The following is a 17359-nucleotide window of genomic DNA, read 5'->3' as shown; positions in this document are numbered from 1 at the left end:
AGAAACACTCAGCACTGTTTGGGTCAGAGAACCAAGGAAAAACCCAGAAGCAAAAGTGTGCTTCTGCTTTAAAAGATATACATTTAAATGTTGTTGTTGTTGTTTTAAAAATGGAGCAAAGTTTATGTTTGCCAAAAAAATTAAAATTATTTGGATCAAGAGTGGGGGGACATTTGGCCCTCCAGATGTTGCTGAACCACAACTCCCATCAGCCCTAGCAAGAATGGCCAATGTCCAGGGAACATGGGAGCAGTAATTCAGCAATACCTGGAGGGGCAAAGTTTTCCCACACCTGATTTAGATAGAGTGCACCCTATGAAGAAAGAATTGGGGTGGGTTACTATTCTCTGGGGAAGGTTGTAGTATCAGTTCTCTGGTGTCATGAAAGGAGGATGCAAATGATGAATGAAACCCCTAAGTTCACAATGAAATACTGGGCATATCCACTTGGAAGCAAACTCCATTGAATTCTATGGGGCTTATTCCCAGGAAAGGGTGTCTCAGATTGCAAGCACAGTCACTGAGTAATGCAGTTTGTCAAGCATAAATGTGACCATCAGCAGGTACTCTAGTTGTGATCTGGTTTGAACCAGGTCATATTCCACATAAGGCTGGTGCTCTCTGATTCTAATGTTAGTAGTACACATTTCACAAAAGTACCTCATGTATAAAACCGGTCTGTTCCTGAGACAAATCCCCAACCAAGGCAGACAAATCCATTTCCAGGGATAGCATAAAAACAGTGAGATTGCATTGCAAGAAAACAGCCTGCTATTAAACATCAGTTAAATTTTCTAGTGATAACGCAATTCAGCACTGAAAATAAGGTAAGAAGCCTATGGCCTATCACTCCCCTCTGTGTATGAATTTTTTTTTTTTTAAGTCTTTCACCTAAAGTATCCTTAGTTCGGTGACAACAACCTCTAGAAGTCCCCTTCCAATCCTGCCTATAATTGAAATGCCACTTTTAAGCTTTTGTTTCTTTGCTGTACTCAGCGTGACTGAGAAATAGAAACAGTCTCAAAGTCCATGCCCACATGGCAGAGAACTATGTGGCTTAGCTGGCAGACATCTATGGCAATTGCATGAAACAAAAGAGGGCCAGGAAAGGCTCAGAGTCTTTTCCCATAGGGCAATGCACGGAGGAAACAACTGGGAAGGAAATGTGCCCCGCATAGTAGCAGCGCTAAGAGATGCTCTAGGATGGGATGGAGTGTGGGAAAACTGTTGCCCAACAGATGTTGTTGGACTTCTCCCATCAGCCTCAGCAATGCTCAAGGATTATGGGAGCTGTAATCTGAAGGACCCGCAGGTTCTCCGTCATACATGACCTAGACTCTCTCTGCCAGTGGTGCCCACCTCTATTAAGTCAAGTAAAAGGGGACATAGACCTACCATGTGGTGGCGGCAGTAATATGGAGAATTATGTCAGAGGCTGCCTGTCCCACCAGGACAACTTAGGTAAGAGAGTTCTAACTTGAGAGACATCAGCAGAGCTGGAGAAGCCAAGGTGCAACAGGTTACCAGCAGAGTTGGTAGGACTTCCACGATTGAGAGGAGAGTCATTGGCAACATTGCAAAACTAGCATAACACTAGAAAGTACTGGGATGCACTAGTAGAGCTGGTCATGTACTCTAAGGTTTATTACTTTTGTGAACATATATAACTTAATATACATAGCCAACTAATCAAGTTATAAGGATCACACAGCAACCTCAGAAGCTTATCAGCTAAAGGCAACCTCTGCAGGGCATTCTAACCAGTGAGCATTGAAAGGGTCCACTGCACACCTTGCAGTATCCTTGTTTTCCGATGCAGTTTAAGTTGCTGCTGAAACAAGTGAAAAGGCGGCTATGCAAGGAGAGAGGGAAAAGGCAAGCAAGAGTAGAAGGCAAAGAGGATTCTTCACCATCATACTTTAAAATGGAGTGGAGCCCTCCTCAGGGGATATTCAATAAGCAAGACTCTGGATTGGAAACATTTCTCTCTTTCTCTTTCAAGGTGATAACTTCCTCCTTCACAACCTCATCCTGGACACAGGAATCACCCAACAGCTGGTGGAAAGAGTGTGGAAGGACCAAGACCTTAACACGTAAATACAATTTCAATTCCTTGCTCTTTCAGACACTGGGAGCATTTTGGTGCCCCAACAAGAGTATTTTCCAGCCAGGAAGAAAGCAGATATATGGCAGTGTTCACCCTGAAACTCTCTTCTGAGAAGCTAGCTATACAATTGGTCACTTCTGGAGAAGGGATAAAAGGAAACCCAACTAATATATAACTCTACACGATACAGACCTAGTCATCTTAGATTTTTGAAAATAGGATTAGCTTTAAGAACAAGCTTAAAGTGGACTTAAGTCTTCCTACGTTAAGAGGGCTAGGTGAGGTTTTAAGTGGAAAAAGGCTCAGCTGAAAGTTTCAGCTTTCCATTCAGTATAAAACCAGTGAAAACTAGTCTAGTTTATCAAAGCTAGAGGGTAAATTTAAAACCAGTTAAAGTTGAAGACAAGTTAAAATTTTATCCAAACTAAACTGCAAGTCACAACTTAAACTACATGGTAACTTCCACTCCCATTCCCAGGGGGCAATACTAACCTAAATGCACACACACCCTTTTATTATTTATTAATTTTCTATACCGCCCTTCATCTGGAGATCTCAGGGAGGTTCACAACATAAACATACAATATGATTGGTGCTTTTTTCCTGGGGGTACTCAAGGGTATGGACACTTTTTTTTTCAAATATAACAACTTCATGGTGAGTACCAGCACCATATTTTCTTGTAAAAATGCACTGAAGATAATACAAAATGAAAACAAAGGGCAGAAAACACAAACCATACCTACCACAGTTATAATGATCAACACATAGGCTAAAGGTGCAGGGCAAAGACAAACTGGTGAGAAGCAGAACTTTGGTATATTGCTTGAGGTTGTAACTTTCTATTTCTGCCTTTCTATAGGTATAGCCTCTTAGCTGTGTTTGTTGCCACAGATGGTGGTATCACCCGTGTCTTCCCTAACAAGTAAGTGACAAGTGTTTGTCATATCATCTGCAGCTGAAGAGAATGTGTTTAGCATTTAGTGGCCCCAATCTACCATAATCTAGAGTTAGTAATGATTAAGGATACACTCCTAACCACATCTACTCAGAAGTAAGTCCTGTTGACTGAAGTGGAGCTTACTCCTATTGCAGCCCAAGTCCCAGTGAAACTAATGCAACAGTTTAATTACTTCCTTGAGGGTGCAAATGTTCATGAATTGTCATATCTATACGAAAAATGTTTTACGCATTTTTATCCGTGTCAAGCTACATTGAAATAAACATATTTTATATGTATTTTATGTACATTTTATTGCACTTGTCCTCTTAAGCATTTCTAACATCCGAATTGATTTGATTTTGATCTGATTGATTATACAATATTTCTATGTCATTTTTAATTCAACTGAATCCCAAGGCAGCCTTCAAACAATAATAGAACATCACAAATACAGTATAAATCATACCAAATAATTAACAAATTTACAGTGAAACAGTTATAATCTATAAAACACTGTTAACAAATCAAGAAACTAAAAAATAAGCTAAACATCACAATTAAAGCAAAAGTCATAGGATTAACAAATCAATACAGCACTTATAATCCATAAAACACTATTAACAACATTAACAAATTAGCAACCAAAAGATAAACTAAGCGCTGTGAAGTTCATGCACGCAGACACGCCACACCCTCTGTTCATCTTATGAAAATACACAAACGCATAATGCCCATGGCAGCAACTCCCTTCTGAAGGTTCCTTGGGCTGGATGTGGAGCCACATAGGTGAAACCAGCCCCACCCCCACCCCCATGGCAAACAGAGTCTCTCTCCCCTCATAGTTCTTCCTCTGGAAACAGCTCCCTTATGAAGGCTCCTTGGGCTGGAGGGTGGGACAAGGCAGATGGGAAAAGCCATAACTGTTGTCATTGTTAGGTTTCCAAAAATTAGTTGAAGTAGACAGACTACTAATGGTACCACATTACTTTGGGCGTCCAGCAAATCCATTCCTTGATATGTTCTTTTAAGGTGTTGAATGACCTTCTTTTTAGCACAAGGAGCAAAAGGTAATGTCAAAGTGTACCCACTAACAACTTTGCAGCCTGTGTCACTGAAGGACACTTCTGGTTAATAAGACCCTCACAACACTTTTCCTGACGACAAAATAGATTTGTATTCCCAACTACCTCCTTCAGGGGGAAATTATTAGTGGTAATTTACTGGGTTCCGGTGCCCTTGATGCTCAAAGGAATATAGGCTGCCAACTATTACGTTTTAATCATCGCTGTGATTCTGTGACCCTTGTGGTTTTAGAGGTTTCTGAAAGCGTGTAATTATCTTTAAAGGCTGACAGTAGTCAATGAATTGTGCCTGCGTAACTTGTGATTCACTAAAGCAAATGCAGCTTGAAAGGGGCCTGGTAGACTTCCTGATCCTCGGTTTGCCTGGGGCTGCAAAAAGGGTGGGTTTGCCAAGCACTTGTCTCTGTGCAAAATGAAAACTGTACCACAGCCACAGTAAATAGCTGGTAGTCTTAATAAAAGAACATTTATGGCTCAATACCATCCTATATTTCAGAGGTGAAATATATTATTTGTTTACATATGGTGATCCATCTCTACAATTCTCTGTATATGTATGTATACTGAACATTTGGACTTTCTCAGCTATCACTTCCCTGTCTCTAAGACTGGTTGTGAAAGTATAAATGTTCATAGTACATATTATTGATGGGGTTTTTAAAAAAGCCAATATTTTATTTGCGGCTATATGGAAAATGAAATCTCTGCCAAAAGCTTGTGACATTCTGTGGGGCTGGTTGATTTCATTAAAGAGCTGCTGAAGACTGGGAAGAAGACCGGGAGCCCTTCAACGCCAGTTTCTATCGGAGAAGCCTGGATAACAAAGGCCACATCTTTAAGACCCCTTACAGGGATTGTAAGTATGCCCTACACAGTGCTCCAAGTGGGTGGGACTGGTTTGCCCTGCCCTCAGCCTCGATAGCCTTTATAAGCATGGAACTACAGGAATTGGCACCAGACATCTGGCTACAGGGTGTGAGGCAATAAATTCTGCTTAAAGGCTTACTACAAGGAAAGTGATAGTAATATGTAGTATTTACATAGTCTTGATCAAGCCACGGTTCCTGAAGCTCTGTAATAAATGGCAGGCAAAGAACCCCATCATGCCTCCAGGTCAGTAATTTATAGCTTCTGAGCTTAGGTTTCTTGCACCATAAGGGATCTGCCACTTTGCATTCACAAATTCCACTGAGGACAAGGGGTAATGTAATAAAGCGGTTCACTGCTCGCTGCATATGCTGTAGCTACCCTTTCATATTATATGCAGTGGGTAATTGCTTAAGCAGAAAAGTGTTCTCGTCACAGATTCTAATTAGAATGTTAATGAAATAAAAAAGTAAGGCATAGCCTTTCATTTTGTCACCACAAGGAGCAGGGAGGGGGCACTGGCAGGAAGGCAGCCCTGCATGGAACCATAAAGCATTGCCCCCCAAGCCAGAGAGCGCTTTGCAGCAGTTATGCTGCCTGTGCCATCCACAGACTGGCAGGTCCTTTTTCTTCTTCTTCCCCCTGTAGTCAACTACCGAGGGTTAGAACTGGAAAACAACACAGTTGGGATCCTTGTCAGCACAGCAGTTGAGCTCAACTTTGGTGAGAGGCACCTGAAACCAGCAGGTAAGAATCACAGGGCGTTTGCCTGTATCTTTGTCTCTGGAATGTCTCTCCTGTCTTCAGGCCTTCTGGTCTACATCAGTTGCAGCTGTGAAGCCTTCCACAGCCTCTCAAGCAGTCTACATAAATACCAGCTCATTGTCTTCAGTTAGGATGCAAAAACGCTTGGATTTCTCTGGACTATTGGGTTGACAAACCCCTCCACTGGGCTGAAGGCTCATGTGGCCTTTGTGTAATCCTTCATGCTGTCATATTAGCAGCTAAGTAGTTTTTGTTTCTCAGTTCTGAATGAAGCTGGTTTTAGGAAAAATGCATCAAGATGCAGTACTTAATAAGAAACAACAGGACAGCTGAGTTAGATGCACACCATTCATTTAAAGCACATGACTTCCGCCAAATAATCCTGGGAACTGTAGCTCTGTGCCAGGTAAACTACAGTTCCTGTGGTTCTTTAGGGGGAGCCATGGGCTTTAAATGTGTGGTGTCTATGCAGCCCAGGTGTTTAGACAAAAAAAAGACGACATTTTTCTAACCTAAATATCTCTTTTTGTTTTCCCTTTCCAGTGGTTGGAGTGAAACTTGACCTGGAGGCATGGGCGGAAAAATTTAAAGTCCTTGCAAGTAACCGAACAGAAAGGGATCAGCTGGGGACACGAAGAGTAGGTGGTGAAAAATATCCTCCTGGAAAAGGATCTGGGATTTTGCATTTTGTAGATAACATGGTTGGAGCTGAGGAGCACTTGCAAGTCCACTTTGCATCTCCAGTGCTGTCCTAACACTGCAGCAGAGCAGTCACCCTTGCCACTGACATGCCAGGTTCCCTCTGGCAACAGTGAATGAACCCCCAGAGGCAGTGCTTTTTTTCTTTTAAAAAAATGTTTAGGGGTACTCTCATTTTGACTCAAGAAAATCACCATTTTATAGTTCAAATCAGCAAAAATAAATACAGTAAATGGAGAAAAGTACAAAGATTCACAAAATGTTTAGGGGTATGCATACCTCTGCATCCCCCCAGAAAAAAGCACTGCCCAGAGGTTCTATATCTATATATCTATATCTCTCTATCTATATCTCTCTATCTCTATCTCTATATCTCTATCTTACTGTTCCTGAAAGAGGTGGTTTATCGTCCTACTTCATAACACTTCTTTGCCCCTCCAGTTCATTTTGAGGATCCTGCATGCTTAAAACATTAAGATGCTAAAATTAGAGACACTTTAATATATCTGGGGAAGATATTCCATAAAGAAGGGCCCACCAATAAAACAAAGACATTTCTGGTAACTACCAGCCTAGTTTCTAAAAGGTGAGGCTCCCAAAACTGGGGTCTCAGAGGAAGTTAAAGAACAGCAAGGTTCGTATGAGAAACGGCGGTCTGTCAGATCTACTGACCTAAAGTCATTTAGAGCTTTGTAGGACAAAGACAAGACAGCACACTGGATTGTGCCTGAAAACAAGTGAAGACCACCAAGTATAGTCCAAGCAGTGAATCCCGTTGCCAGTCCATGTTAGTGTTTTTTCTGCTGCTGCTGCTGCTTTTTGCTGGCACGTTTCACTTCTATTCCTTAGAACGATTTTCAAATCACTTTTAAGACGACTTTTTTACTAGTCACATTTTCTCCCACTGTGGATCTCCATGTGAACAATCCATGCGCTGTTATTACTGTTCTCAGCAGGAGTGGCTTCAATCCTGCAAAACTGGTCTGGCACCCTTCTTCCCCGCCCTCCTCCCCTGCCCTGTCTTTAACCTTCAGTGGACAGAAGCAGATCTGTGATAATTGATTATTACACTCCATTTTACTCCAACTGGACAGTCATCATAATTCCCCACATACAGCACACTGCAGCAATCTAAACATTACCGGAGTATAGATAAATATTGCCAAAGCTGTCTCCATTCTCATTTCCTCACAATTCCCTTCTGACTGTAGAACCTGTTCCTCTTGTGATTAGGAAGGGTGTGGATGTGGGATTTAAGTCAGTCAGTTTTGAGATGTGTTTCGAACTCTCTTGGTGTCACTGCCTTTCTTTTTTCCTTTCCAGTGTGACCCCTCCACAGGCTGCGAGATGGACTGCGAGGCTAATTACAAGGTAAACATGGAGGAAACAGATGGAAAATAACTGGGCCTTTTTGCTGATTGTTACATAGCGACTCTTACTGCTTATTGTAGTGTCTCCTTAGCTGCTTCCTAAACCAGAACCAGAACTGTCAGAAATCCTGATGTGGGATGAAGCAGTCGCCTTGGGTGGCATAAGCCAAAGAGTCAACACCCTTATAGGCACCACCTCCAGTGGATAAATCGTGCCATCAATGGCATCAGTTTGACAAGATCTTGCCTCGGGCGGCAAAACAGGGGGCACTGCCCTGTGCATGTGTGTGTGTATACACATACACATACCAAGCTTTGTTTCCACCACCTTTATTCCCTTGCTCTTAGACTACCCTGATCCTTAAACACATGCAAGCACTATAAATGTTTGTAGAATGACAAGGAATGCTCAGTTACGGTTGCCTTTGCTCATTATAGAGACAATCAGGCATGTAGACTAATGTCTAAACCAGAATTTAGAAGCCACTGCAAAACACAAAGTATTGTTCAATCTTTCAGGACCTCCTTTGTGTTCTCATCGATGATGGGGGTTTTCTGGTACTTTCCAACCAGGAGGATTACTGGTTCCAGGTAAGCTGTGCTTTTTCTATAGCCAGGGGTAGAGAACCTCCAGTCCACAGGCCAAATTAGGCCAAACAAGGGTAACAATTTAGCTCATCGTTTCCCCCAAATCAAACCTACTTGTCACACACCCAATGTCATATGCAACGTAAGGTGTTGGACAGACAGAAATGCATATATGAACAATGTAGAGCTTGGCAAGCAAGGCTTGTTGTCAGCCCCAGCCCCTAGGTAAAGGTATGCTTGCTAACAAGCCCACTGAGATCAGCTGCACTACAGAATTCCTGGCTGTGGGTACCATAGGGCAGCCAATCCCTGGGATTTGCTATAAGCACTGATCAGCTCATATTCCTTTGTCTCACTAGCTTGAATGCAAGTGGCTCAAACCAAACCCACAAAGGGGAGTAATTACTTTGGGTCATCTAACATCATTATGATATCAGACAGTTGACCCATGGAGGACCCCAGTTGCCAACATGCATGTTCAGAAGCTTCCTACATGTTTAGCAGAGTTTATACATTGCTCCCATTTCTACTGGGCTGGTAGCATTACTGCTAATGTTCACAAGTATTTTTGCAGCACCCAACCAATGTCATAGGCATTATCGAAATGCCAGCCAATACCTTAATCCAGATTTCAATGGCTAATAGCCAGAATGGCTATGTTCTGCCTCCATTTTTTAAAAAAGAAAGAAAGAAAGAAAGAAAGAAAGAAAGAAAGAAAGAAAGAAAACCAAATAGAAGTAGGCATTGTCCTTCCCAAGGAAAGCATAAATTTCCATTTTTCCCATTGTCAAGCATGGTGACTTGGTATAAACACATATACATATAGAGATACAGGGTGGAAAAGACAGTGGAGAGATGAATGATTAAGAGGAAGGACAAAAATCCACACGGCTGAGATGCATTCCATGAAGCTCTGCCCACTGGTTTGGACAGCAATACTAACAAATATAGTGCTGGGGGGGGGGTGAATGGAAGCTGAAGCACCAAACTTGCACACAGAAAAATCTGATCATTACCCATCTGCAATAAAAGGTCCCTGTCTGGAAGCACCCATGGTTGGAAAATGCATAATCAGCTTGATACAGCTTAAACAAATTATTTCGTCCTTTTTTTCCCTTTTCCAGGTAGGGAAGTTCTTCAGTGAGGTCGACGCTCACTTGATGTCTGCTCTCTATAACAACTCGTTCTTCACACGGAAAGAATCCTACGACTTCCAGTCAGTCTGCGCTCCAGAACCTCCGAGCAATACGGGAGGCGCTCCGCGTGGGGTGTACGTGGTGAGTGGGGGCTCCCATGCCGTGAAGACTTACCTGAAGGTTTCAGCAATGTGCATACAAGTGGGGATTTGCTTTACAGGTGGAATTATGCAAGAACAGTAACCACAGTATACTTAAGGCAAAGAGAAGAATTATCAGCTGTATCAATGCAGGGTTTAGGAAGGATGAGGATTGTTGAATTTATAGATTAGGTGAACATTACTGTTTGTGATACACTGGTGTATAAACAAGAATTTTGTTTGAGTACTGAAATATGGCTGATACCAGGAATTCCAAAGAGATTTTGCAGGCCACTGCTAAGGAAACAAAATAGGGCTGAAATTTGGGAGGTAGGTGTATATATATATATATATATATATATACACACACACACACACACACAATTGTAGCATACATTGTAATTGGTGGTGGCTTGAATATTCTCCACACATGGTGGGTGAACTGGAGAGTGAGTAGCTTTTGAATTTTAGAGCCATCACATCAAGTGGTCTTTCAAGCAACTTCCCACACGGTGGCTCAAAGGTAAAACTTGGCCTTGGTCTGTCAGTGATGCAGAGCGTGGATAATCCAAACAATGTCTACCTGCTATCTAGCAACACTTCGCCATTCTTTTTCCCTGTACATTTTGTACAGTTGCATCAGAGTGCAGATGGAGTTCAGTTTTAAATTGGTAATTCATCACCATTTCTTCTCGTAAAGTCATTTCATTTTCTTCTATTCATGGGCCACAAGAGAGGTCTGGTAGTTTACTAACCACAATGAGTCACTGAGATGTTTCCAAGCTCCTGATCTTTGTCTAGTACTAGTAAAATCAGTGCTAGGTATCTCAAAAATTGTATTATGAGAAAAGTGATGCCAGGCAAGGCCATCTAATCACAAATTTTGCATGTCTGGGTGTGCTCGCAGTGCTCATGAGTAGGGTTGCTCTGGCTCTTTGTAAACCTCGTCTTCTCTGCATCATGAACCAATGGGTCCCTCTGTAGAATTATTTGTGTATTCTCTATCAGTGGCAAAGCACCATTAGATGCAGATAAATGTGGTCAAAAGGTTGGATTTTTCAAAACATTACAGAATCCTGCCTCTGGGCTTCGTGTTTGATCCTTAGCGTGTGAAAAGCTGCTACAGCACATTGAGCTTGAGCTAACTGTGGAATTTTTCTGTTAACAACCACATTTCCCTTATCCCTTTATGTCCAGCCAACAATGGCAGATTTCCTGAACCTGGCCTGGTGGACTTCAGCAGCTGCATGGTAAGCCTTTCTTTTGCCCTTTACTGGATAAGCTCTTAGAGCAGGACAGGAATGTCACACATTGGGCCACTCTGCACTGCACATATTAGTGAGAGAACACACATCAAGAAGTATCTGGTAGAATAGTTCTAGGGTTGTCAACATTTCAACAAGTTCTGCAAAGATCTAAGGCAAAGCCCATTTAGGTGGTCTGTAGAATGGTTGCAGAACTATTACAAATATCTGTACTTTCCCACTGTAGTTGATTTGTTTTTCCCCATGACAGAAATTGATGCCATCTTAGCCTGAGCTGGATTATCAAACATAATTTTCATTATTTGACTTTTTACCTACCAGATAAAGGAGCCATTCTCAGCAGCTAGGGCCCATTATTTTGATTATATGGTGTATGAATGAATGAATTTATTAATACGGTCACAGACCAGCATCAACACACACAATCACAAAAAAAACAACAACAAAAATATCAGAAATACAGAGGACAATATGAATATAACAAGGATTTAAATATAAAAAATTAAAATTAATTATTAGCGTGCCCCCTGTAATTAACATTTAGGGGTTTGGTCATTATGGGATACCACTTGCTTCCTGCGATTAATTGCAGACGCACAGAATTTGGCTACATTTAATGTAGTCTTGGGATTCTTGTCCTCTAGCAGTAGTTTTAAACTATGGTGTTCCGATTCTTTCCTGGACTTTTGCAAAACAGGTGTAATAAAAGTCAAACGTATATCCTCATAAAGACGACAATGTAATAGTACATGTGTAGCAGTTTCAACTTCCAACGAGCCACAAGGGCAGACCCGTGCTGTGTATGGTTTACCCTCAAATCTGCCCGATTATATGGTGTAGATTTTCACCGTGTTTTGTTTTTCTTCATGTTTACTCCAGGAGTGAAATCCTTGTGTTTTCCTCCCAAATTCGTACCACCCTACCATGCTAGGGTAACATGGTTTCATGAGCTGTGTATGCATGGGTTTCATGGGATGCAACTCAGCTAACCTACACCTGTAGCTTTATTTGACATAGATAGTCAACTGTGTGCTTGTAAGGGTGTCATTGCTTGGACTTAACCATGGAAGGAAAGCTGTGTCTGCTTCTATACAGTACATAATGTAAATATCAATTAGTAGCTGTTAATGAAAAAGAAGCACTCTAAACAAAATTGCAACTATATTTATGTCCAGCCCTGCCTCCACCCAGTTGCACCCCTCTTGTAAACTGACAAACATGACACCAAACTTCAGAGCTCGCATTCATCACATTAGAAAGGGAAGTCTTTTAAAATTGCAATTATAAGCCTTGTTTTTTAATTAAAAGACTGAAAACCATTAAAAAGGCAACACTATAGTTATTAAAAGATGAGATGACTAGGCAGAACAAAAACAAGAAAGTTTACTACGTGATCCACCAAGACTTCCAACAATTTTTAAGTGGCCCTCAAAAAAGCCTGAGAACTACTGATCTTGAAGTTCCTTGCTTCTTTCTACTCTTTTGGCCTGGAAAAGAGAGACTTCATATCTTTTTGGTCCCATAAGCCAAGGAACTTATTTGGGTTGGTGACCTGCATTTGTTTTCTTCACCTAATAGCTCTGCTGTTTTCTTCTATAAGGTCTCTGTTTCAGCAATTCTTGTATGGACTAACCTACAATAGCTGGTTTCAAACAGGTAAGCTCCCTACTGCATGCATCTGGAAGCAAGTTTTCCTCACATTTAAAAAGTTTTTGTGTAATTTGGGGGGGGGGGTTGCAACAGGTGTGTAGGTGTAAACATTACATGAATGCAAAAACTTGGGTCATGTGATATGGCTTAATTTCTAAATAAGAGGTATGGAGTTGATCTTCTCTGAAAACCATACTTGCATCCTGTTACATGGGAGCCTTTTCCCTGTCCATAGATGTGCAGAGAATAATTGATTTATTTGTTTGTTTTTAGAAAGGAGGAGACAATGGCATTCTGCCGACTTGTAATGGCACACTTTTCTAAATACGTGCTGTGCAATTCCTATTGTGATGAAAACAGCAAGGTCAAAAACTGTAGCCCTACCAAGTCAAAATGTCACCAGCCACCACTGTGCAGGTGCCATACCTATAATTTACACACAGGTTAAAAAAACCCTCCCCAGGTGCTGCTATTCCCATGGAAATTGGTGGGAACTGCATTTAGGATTTTTTTTTTAATCCCCTGACATGTCTGCAAGCCCTATAATTAACATAATGTGTGGTTAAAGCCCTTAGACACAACATTAAAGGAGAACAGCTAATTTAGATGATTTGGGAAGGATAAATGTTTGCCACTTCCATTATTTCCAACTGTATATATTGTGTGTCCGAACAGAGGATGTCACAGCTGACAGCATGGAATCCAAGGAGACCAGCTGCATCATGAAGCAGACCCAATACTATTTTAGCACAGTTGACTACACCTACAACACCATCATTGACTGTGGAAATTGCTCCAGGTCAGTGGGAGATGTCCCTGCTATAAACATTCATACTAGCTGATCAAAACTGTTGGTCCCTAGAAGGCGGTAATCCCTTCTGGCTCAGGTCTCTTTTAAAGTAGGGTTAAAAATTATCACCAGAATTAGTAGTATAGAAACTAGTGAAGTGCAGTGAGTGGTATTTGGCTAAGATACAAGAGATCCTGGTGGAGTTATGCAGGTAGATTGCTTTCCAGCAATAAGCAATATTGATCTGAATTGGGGGGGGGTGTATCTACACTACAGATTGATATCATTTTTATTCAGTTTTAACTATCATGGCACTAAAAAAATAAAAATCCTAGGAGTTGAAGTTTGGCGAAGGTGGACATTCCTAGCTGCCCTGCTCAAAGAATTCCCGTTGTCTGGTTGCCCTAGGCAGACAGAATGAATACTAAGCCAGTTAGAATATTAAACCAAACAACACATTATGCCAAATGCATTATTTTAAAAGCAAAAGTAGATGCCACAGGAGGCTTGGGGGCAATCAGGATCAGGACCATGACAGGCCAATGTGAGGAGTTTTTCCCCTCATATACACACAAACCACCATACTGATGAAAATCACCCCATTCCAAAACTTGTTTACATTGTGAGGGAAGCTCCGTCTGACAGCAACTGGAAATAGGAGCTGGGGTTGGGGGGCGTTCATCAGGACTGCAGTGGGGGAGGAAAAAGTAAAATCGTTTCCCTACAGTCTTGGTCTCTCCCCTACCCTGTGGTGACTAATTGTTTAAATAAAATAAGCAATCACATTAGGTGTGAGAACACATTTAAAAGAAGCTGTATTTTGGACCTAAATGCATATGATGGATAATGTCTAGATAAGTAAAGAAGCAAGCATAATCATGACCAAAAGTAAATTGTGTATGGCTATATTATTAGTCATGTTTCCCTTCCAAATACACAAGAGTGGGGCCTGATCCTTCTTCTACTGCCAGTTGCATGCATTTAGAAAGGTAAAAAGAGGCAAATTGCACACACATACAGCTCTTATCTGATGCAGTTTGCATATATTTTGTATTTGAGCATGTGTAGTTTTGCCATAAGGCCAAATGTAACTTTAACCTTTATTTTATGAGCTGAATTGTTGTAATAATCTGCAGTAAATAGAAGTAGTACTAAATCAGCATGATAGCAGCACTTCCTCCTTTCCCCACGCCCTTTTCTTTTTCTTCCCTAGGCTATTCCATGCACAAAGGCTTGCTCGCACCAACCTTCTGTTTGTTGTAGCAGAAAAGCCAATATGCAGCCAGTGCGAGTCCACCAAGCTTCTCCAAGCGGAGATAAAGGGTATCCTTTGCTTCTCAGCTCTGCTGCATGATGCGGTATCAGGTTCAACATAATGGGCCCAACCACATTGGAACCCTTCCCTCCCCTTCTCCCCCCTGCCTCGGCATTGCAGTGTTGTTTTTGTTGAGAGTGGAATTGCTGCTCTGTTTCTACATGCCAATGAATATTGGACTGTATTCATTGCGCAATTCCATGGCCCACGGCAACATTTAGAGTAGGAGGTGCATGAAAAGTGGGTGGTGCTTTTCAGGTCACATGGGCTGTTCCAGGGCACACCTCCACCTCCCCATTATCAGTTGGCATGCACATATGAAAATACCTACCTGTGCTAAGTCTTCATGCAAGCGGTGGGGTGCGAAGTCCCTTTGGGTGATAGGTAGTTAATAGTTTCTTTCCCCCCGAATTGAGATACCTACACACCTTTGTACATGCATATTTTGCTTCATAACCTTCCTTCCAGGAGAGCTAGAAACTTCTTTTTAAAACGTGTGGCCCTTTAAAGGCATGGTTCCTGGTGCAATCTGTTTATCAAACTGGCTGAGCTCTGGCTGATCAGGACAGGGCAAGGTGGAGTCGAAAAACACTCTACAGTGGTACCTCGGGTTACAGACGCTTCAAGTTACAGACTCCGCAAACCCAGAAATAGTACCTCGGGTTAAGAACTTTGCTTCAGGATGAGAACAGAAATCCGTGCTCCGGCGGCGCAGCAGCAGTGGGAGGCCCCATTAGCTAAAGCGGTACCTCAGGTTAAGAACAGTTTCAGGTTAAGAACAGACCTTCAGAACGAATTAAGTTCTTAACCCGAGGTACCACTGTAATGTAAAAATTTAAAGCTCTATGAATCAGAATATAGCAGTTAGTGCTCTTAACCCCGCAATATGCTCAAATTATGAATAAAGTCACCTAACATGCATTCGTACTTACAAATGCACAACCTGGGTGGCTGGTTCAAGTGTAATGTGTTGATGAGAGACTAGGGCCTCTGGGTGTCTGCATGCCTGCCTCAAGAGTCTGCTGTGGATCTCCGACTTGCTTTAGTTTTGGGGTGTTCTTATACCTCAAAGGTCACCACACATTTTCACTACACTAGACTGTCACATGGACAGAGAGACCATAAAACCATAAACCATGTTGCCACTGGCAGAACCAAAAGAAAAGATACACTTCCTTCTTATCTGGCAAATAGGCCCTTGGCTCTCTCTAGGGTGGCTGATATTACATTGCACAGTGTTATATATTGCCTGTTAGCTAGGCCCAGACTTGCTTTGGCTGCTGTTATGTTATGGCGATTACTCACTCCAGTAGCTTCTCACTCCCACAGCACTCTCTTCCTTCCCTGTAACAGGAAATCACTCTCACACATTCACACTCTAGGTTCCATTGGATTTATGGCTTAATTATACTCAAATAGCAAAAAGACCAGAAAAAGTCACAATAGCATTAGGCCTTACAAGCCAGGTTAGTTACATAAGAAACATTAAAGTAAATAATTGGAAGTTCTCTCTTGCATAATACTAGAACCTGGGGCTAGCCAACAAAGCAGAATGTTGGAGGATTCAGGACAGACAAAATAAAGTATTTCTTCACACAGTTAAACAATTGAATTTGCTACTACAAGATGATGTAGTCATCAATTTGGATGGCTTTAAAAGGAGACTAGACAAATTCATGGAAAATATCAATTGCTATCAATTATTGAACGGAATGCTGGACAAAATGTGCCTTTGGGCCTGATCTAGTAGGCTCTTCTAATGTACTGTCTACACATGGTTGCCTATTTTCCTTTCATGCCTACCAGTAGGTAGGGATCCTTGTGGGATTCTGTTCATGTGAATATAATTTGAAAATGAGAGTTATCACATGGTATCTTTCTGATGAAGCATTAATAGACATGTTACAAAAAGCAGTGGATACGAATAAGCCGTTGCCCTCTCCCTGTGAAAAATTTCATGACAGACATTGGCCACATCCACACTGCTGGTTTCTCCCATTACTGTAATGCTTTGTTTACTTGTAAATCCACACAATGCAGTCATGAACCCCCAGTGTTTCCATGATTGGTGCCTCTTGAGTCCATCCCTCGCCCATGTTTTACAATGGTTTTCCTGTTTCTTGCACTATAGCTCTGCAAATATTTTGTGCTTGTTGGGTGGAAACATGGCCAGATTATAACGGTGCAAATGGAGCAATTGCTGTGACACTCATATATTATTTGATACTTTGAAGTTGGCTCACCAGACATCATTGGTCATCCCCCAATCAGGCCTAAGGGGAAGGGGGAAGCTCAGGACCTGGCCACCCCTGTGAAAGGTCCTTGGTCTGATCCAGCAGGGCAGTTCTTGTGGTTGCTAGTCTCCATAATCAAGGGCTCCTTTCTTTGACCCCACTCCACCCCCTCTTCCATATCACTACAAGTGTATTTATTGCCTTGTGCTATATTTTCTTTGACACTGCAAAGCTCCACCGGGAGATCCCAATCAGTGTGAACTAGTAGACAAGCCACGGTATCGAAAAGGTCCCCATATCTGTTTTGACTACAATGCAACGGTAAGTAGGAGGACACAAGGAGTGCATGGATATATCTAAAGAGGCTTTGCTCTGCTAGGAGGATAGCCTGGAATTTGAGAAACCCAA

General features: G+C 41.8%; 2 protein-coding genes across 26 annotated transcripts in view; one reads left to right on the top strand and one right to left on the bottom strand.

Moving 5' to 3' along the window:
- Window positions 1–17359, bottom strand: part of LOC308472026 (uncharacterized protein) — a gene marked incomplete at its 5' end in the record, with an annotated part of 286484 nt that overhangs the window by 50800 nt on the left and 218325 nt on the right. For 2 of the 22 annotated variants that reach the window (XR_013983250.1, XM_080996497.1), the window contains one exon: window positions 5757–6037. The exons of 18 other annotated variants lie outside the window; for them this stretch is intronic. Coding sequence is in view for 2 of the 4 variants with exons in the window: in XM_080996497.1 (XP_080852623.1) it covers window positions 5997–6037 (41 nt within the window). Of the gene's footprint in view, window positions 1–5756; window positions 6038–14739; window positions 16062–17359 lie in introns of those variants that run through there. 2 more of the 22 variants (XR_013983251.1, XM_080996495.1) reach the window with 2 other exon arrangements.
- CACNA2D2 (calcium voltage-gated channel auxiliary subunit alpha2delta 2) overlaps window positions 1–17359 on the top strand; it is a 529531-nt gene that overhangs the window by 503434 nt on the left and 8738 nt on the right. For all 4 annotated transcript variants that reach the window (XM_080996409.1, XM_080996408.1, XM_080996407.1 and 1 more), the window contains 13 exons: window positions 2003–2093; window positions 2970–3032; window positions 4885–4988; window positions 5648–5746; window positions 6308–6402; window positions 7787–7834; window positions 8353–8424; window positions 9546–9698; window positions 10895–10947; window positions 12563–12618; window positions 13288–13411; window positions 14616–14725; window positions 17184–17272. In XM_080996409.1, coding sequence (XP_080852535.1) covers window positions 2003–2093; window positions 2970–3032; window positions 4885–4988; window positions 5648–5746; window positions 6308–6402; window positions 7787–7834; window positions 8353–8424; window positions 9546–9698; window positions 10895–10947; window positions 12563–12618; window positions 13288–13411; window positions 14616–14725; window positions 17184–17272 — 1157 coding nt within the window. The remainder of the gene's footprint in view (window positions 1–2002; window positions 2094–2969; window positions 3033–4884; window positions 4989–5647; window positions 5747–6307; window positions 6403–7786; window positions 7835–8352; window positions 8425–9545; window positions 9699–10894; window positions 10948–12562; window positions 12619–13287; window positions 13412–14615; window positions 14726–17183; window positions 17273–17359) is intronic.

Source organism: Podarcis pityusensis (genome assembly GCF_964106645.2).
Source record: "Podarcis pityusensis genome assembly, chromosome: 2".
NCBI lineage: Eukaryota > Metazoa > Chordata > Lepidosauria > Squamata > Lacertidae > Podarcis > Podarcis pityusensis.
This window is presented reverse-complemented; position numbering and strand designations above follow the sequence as displayed.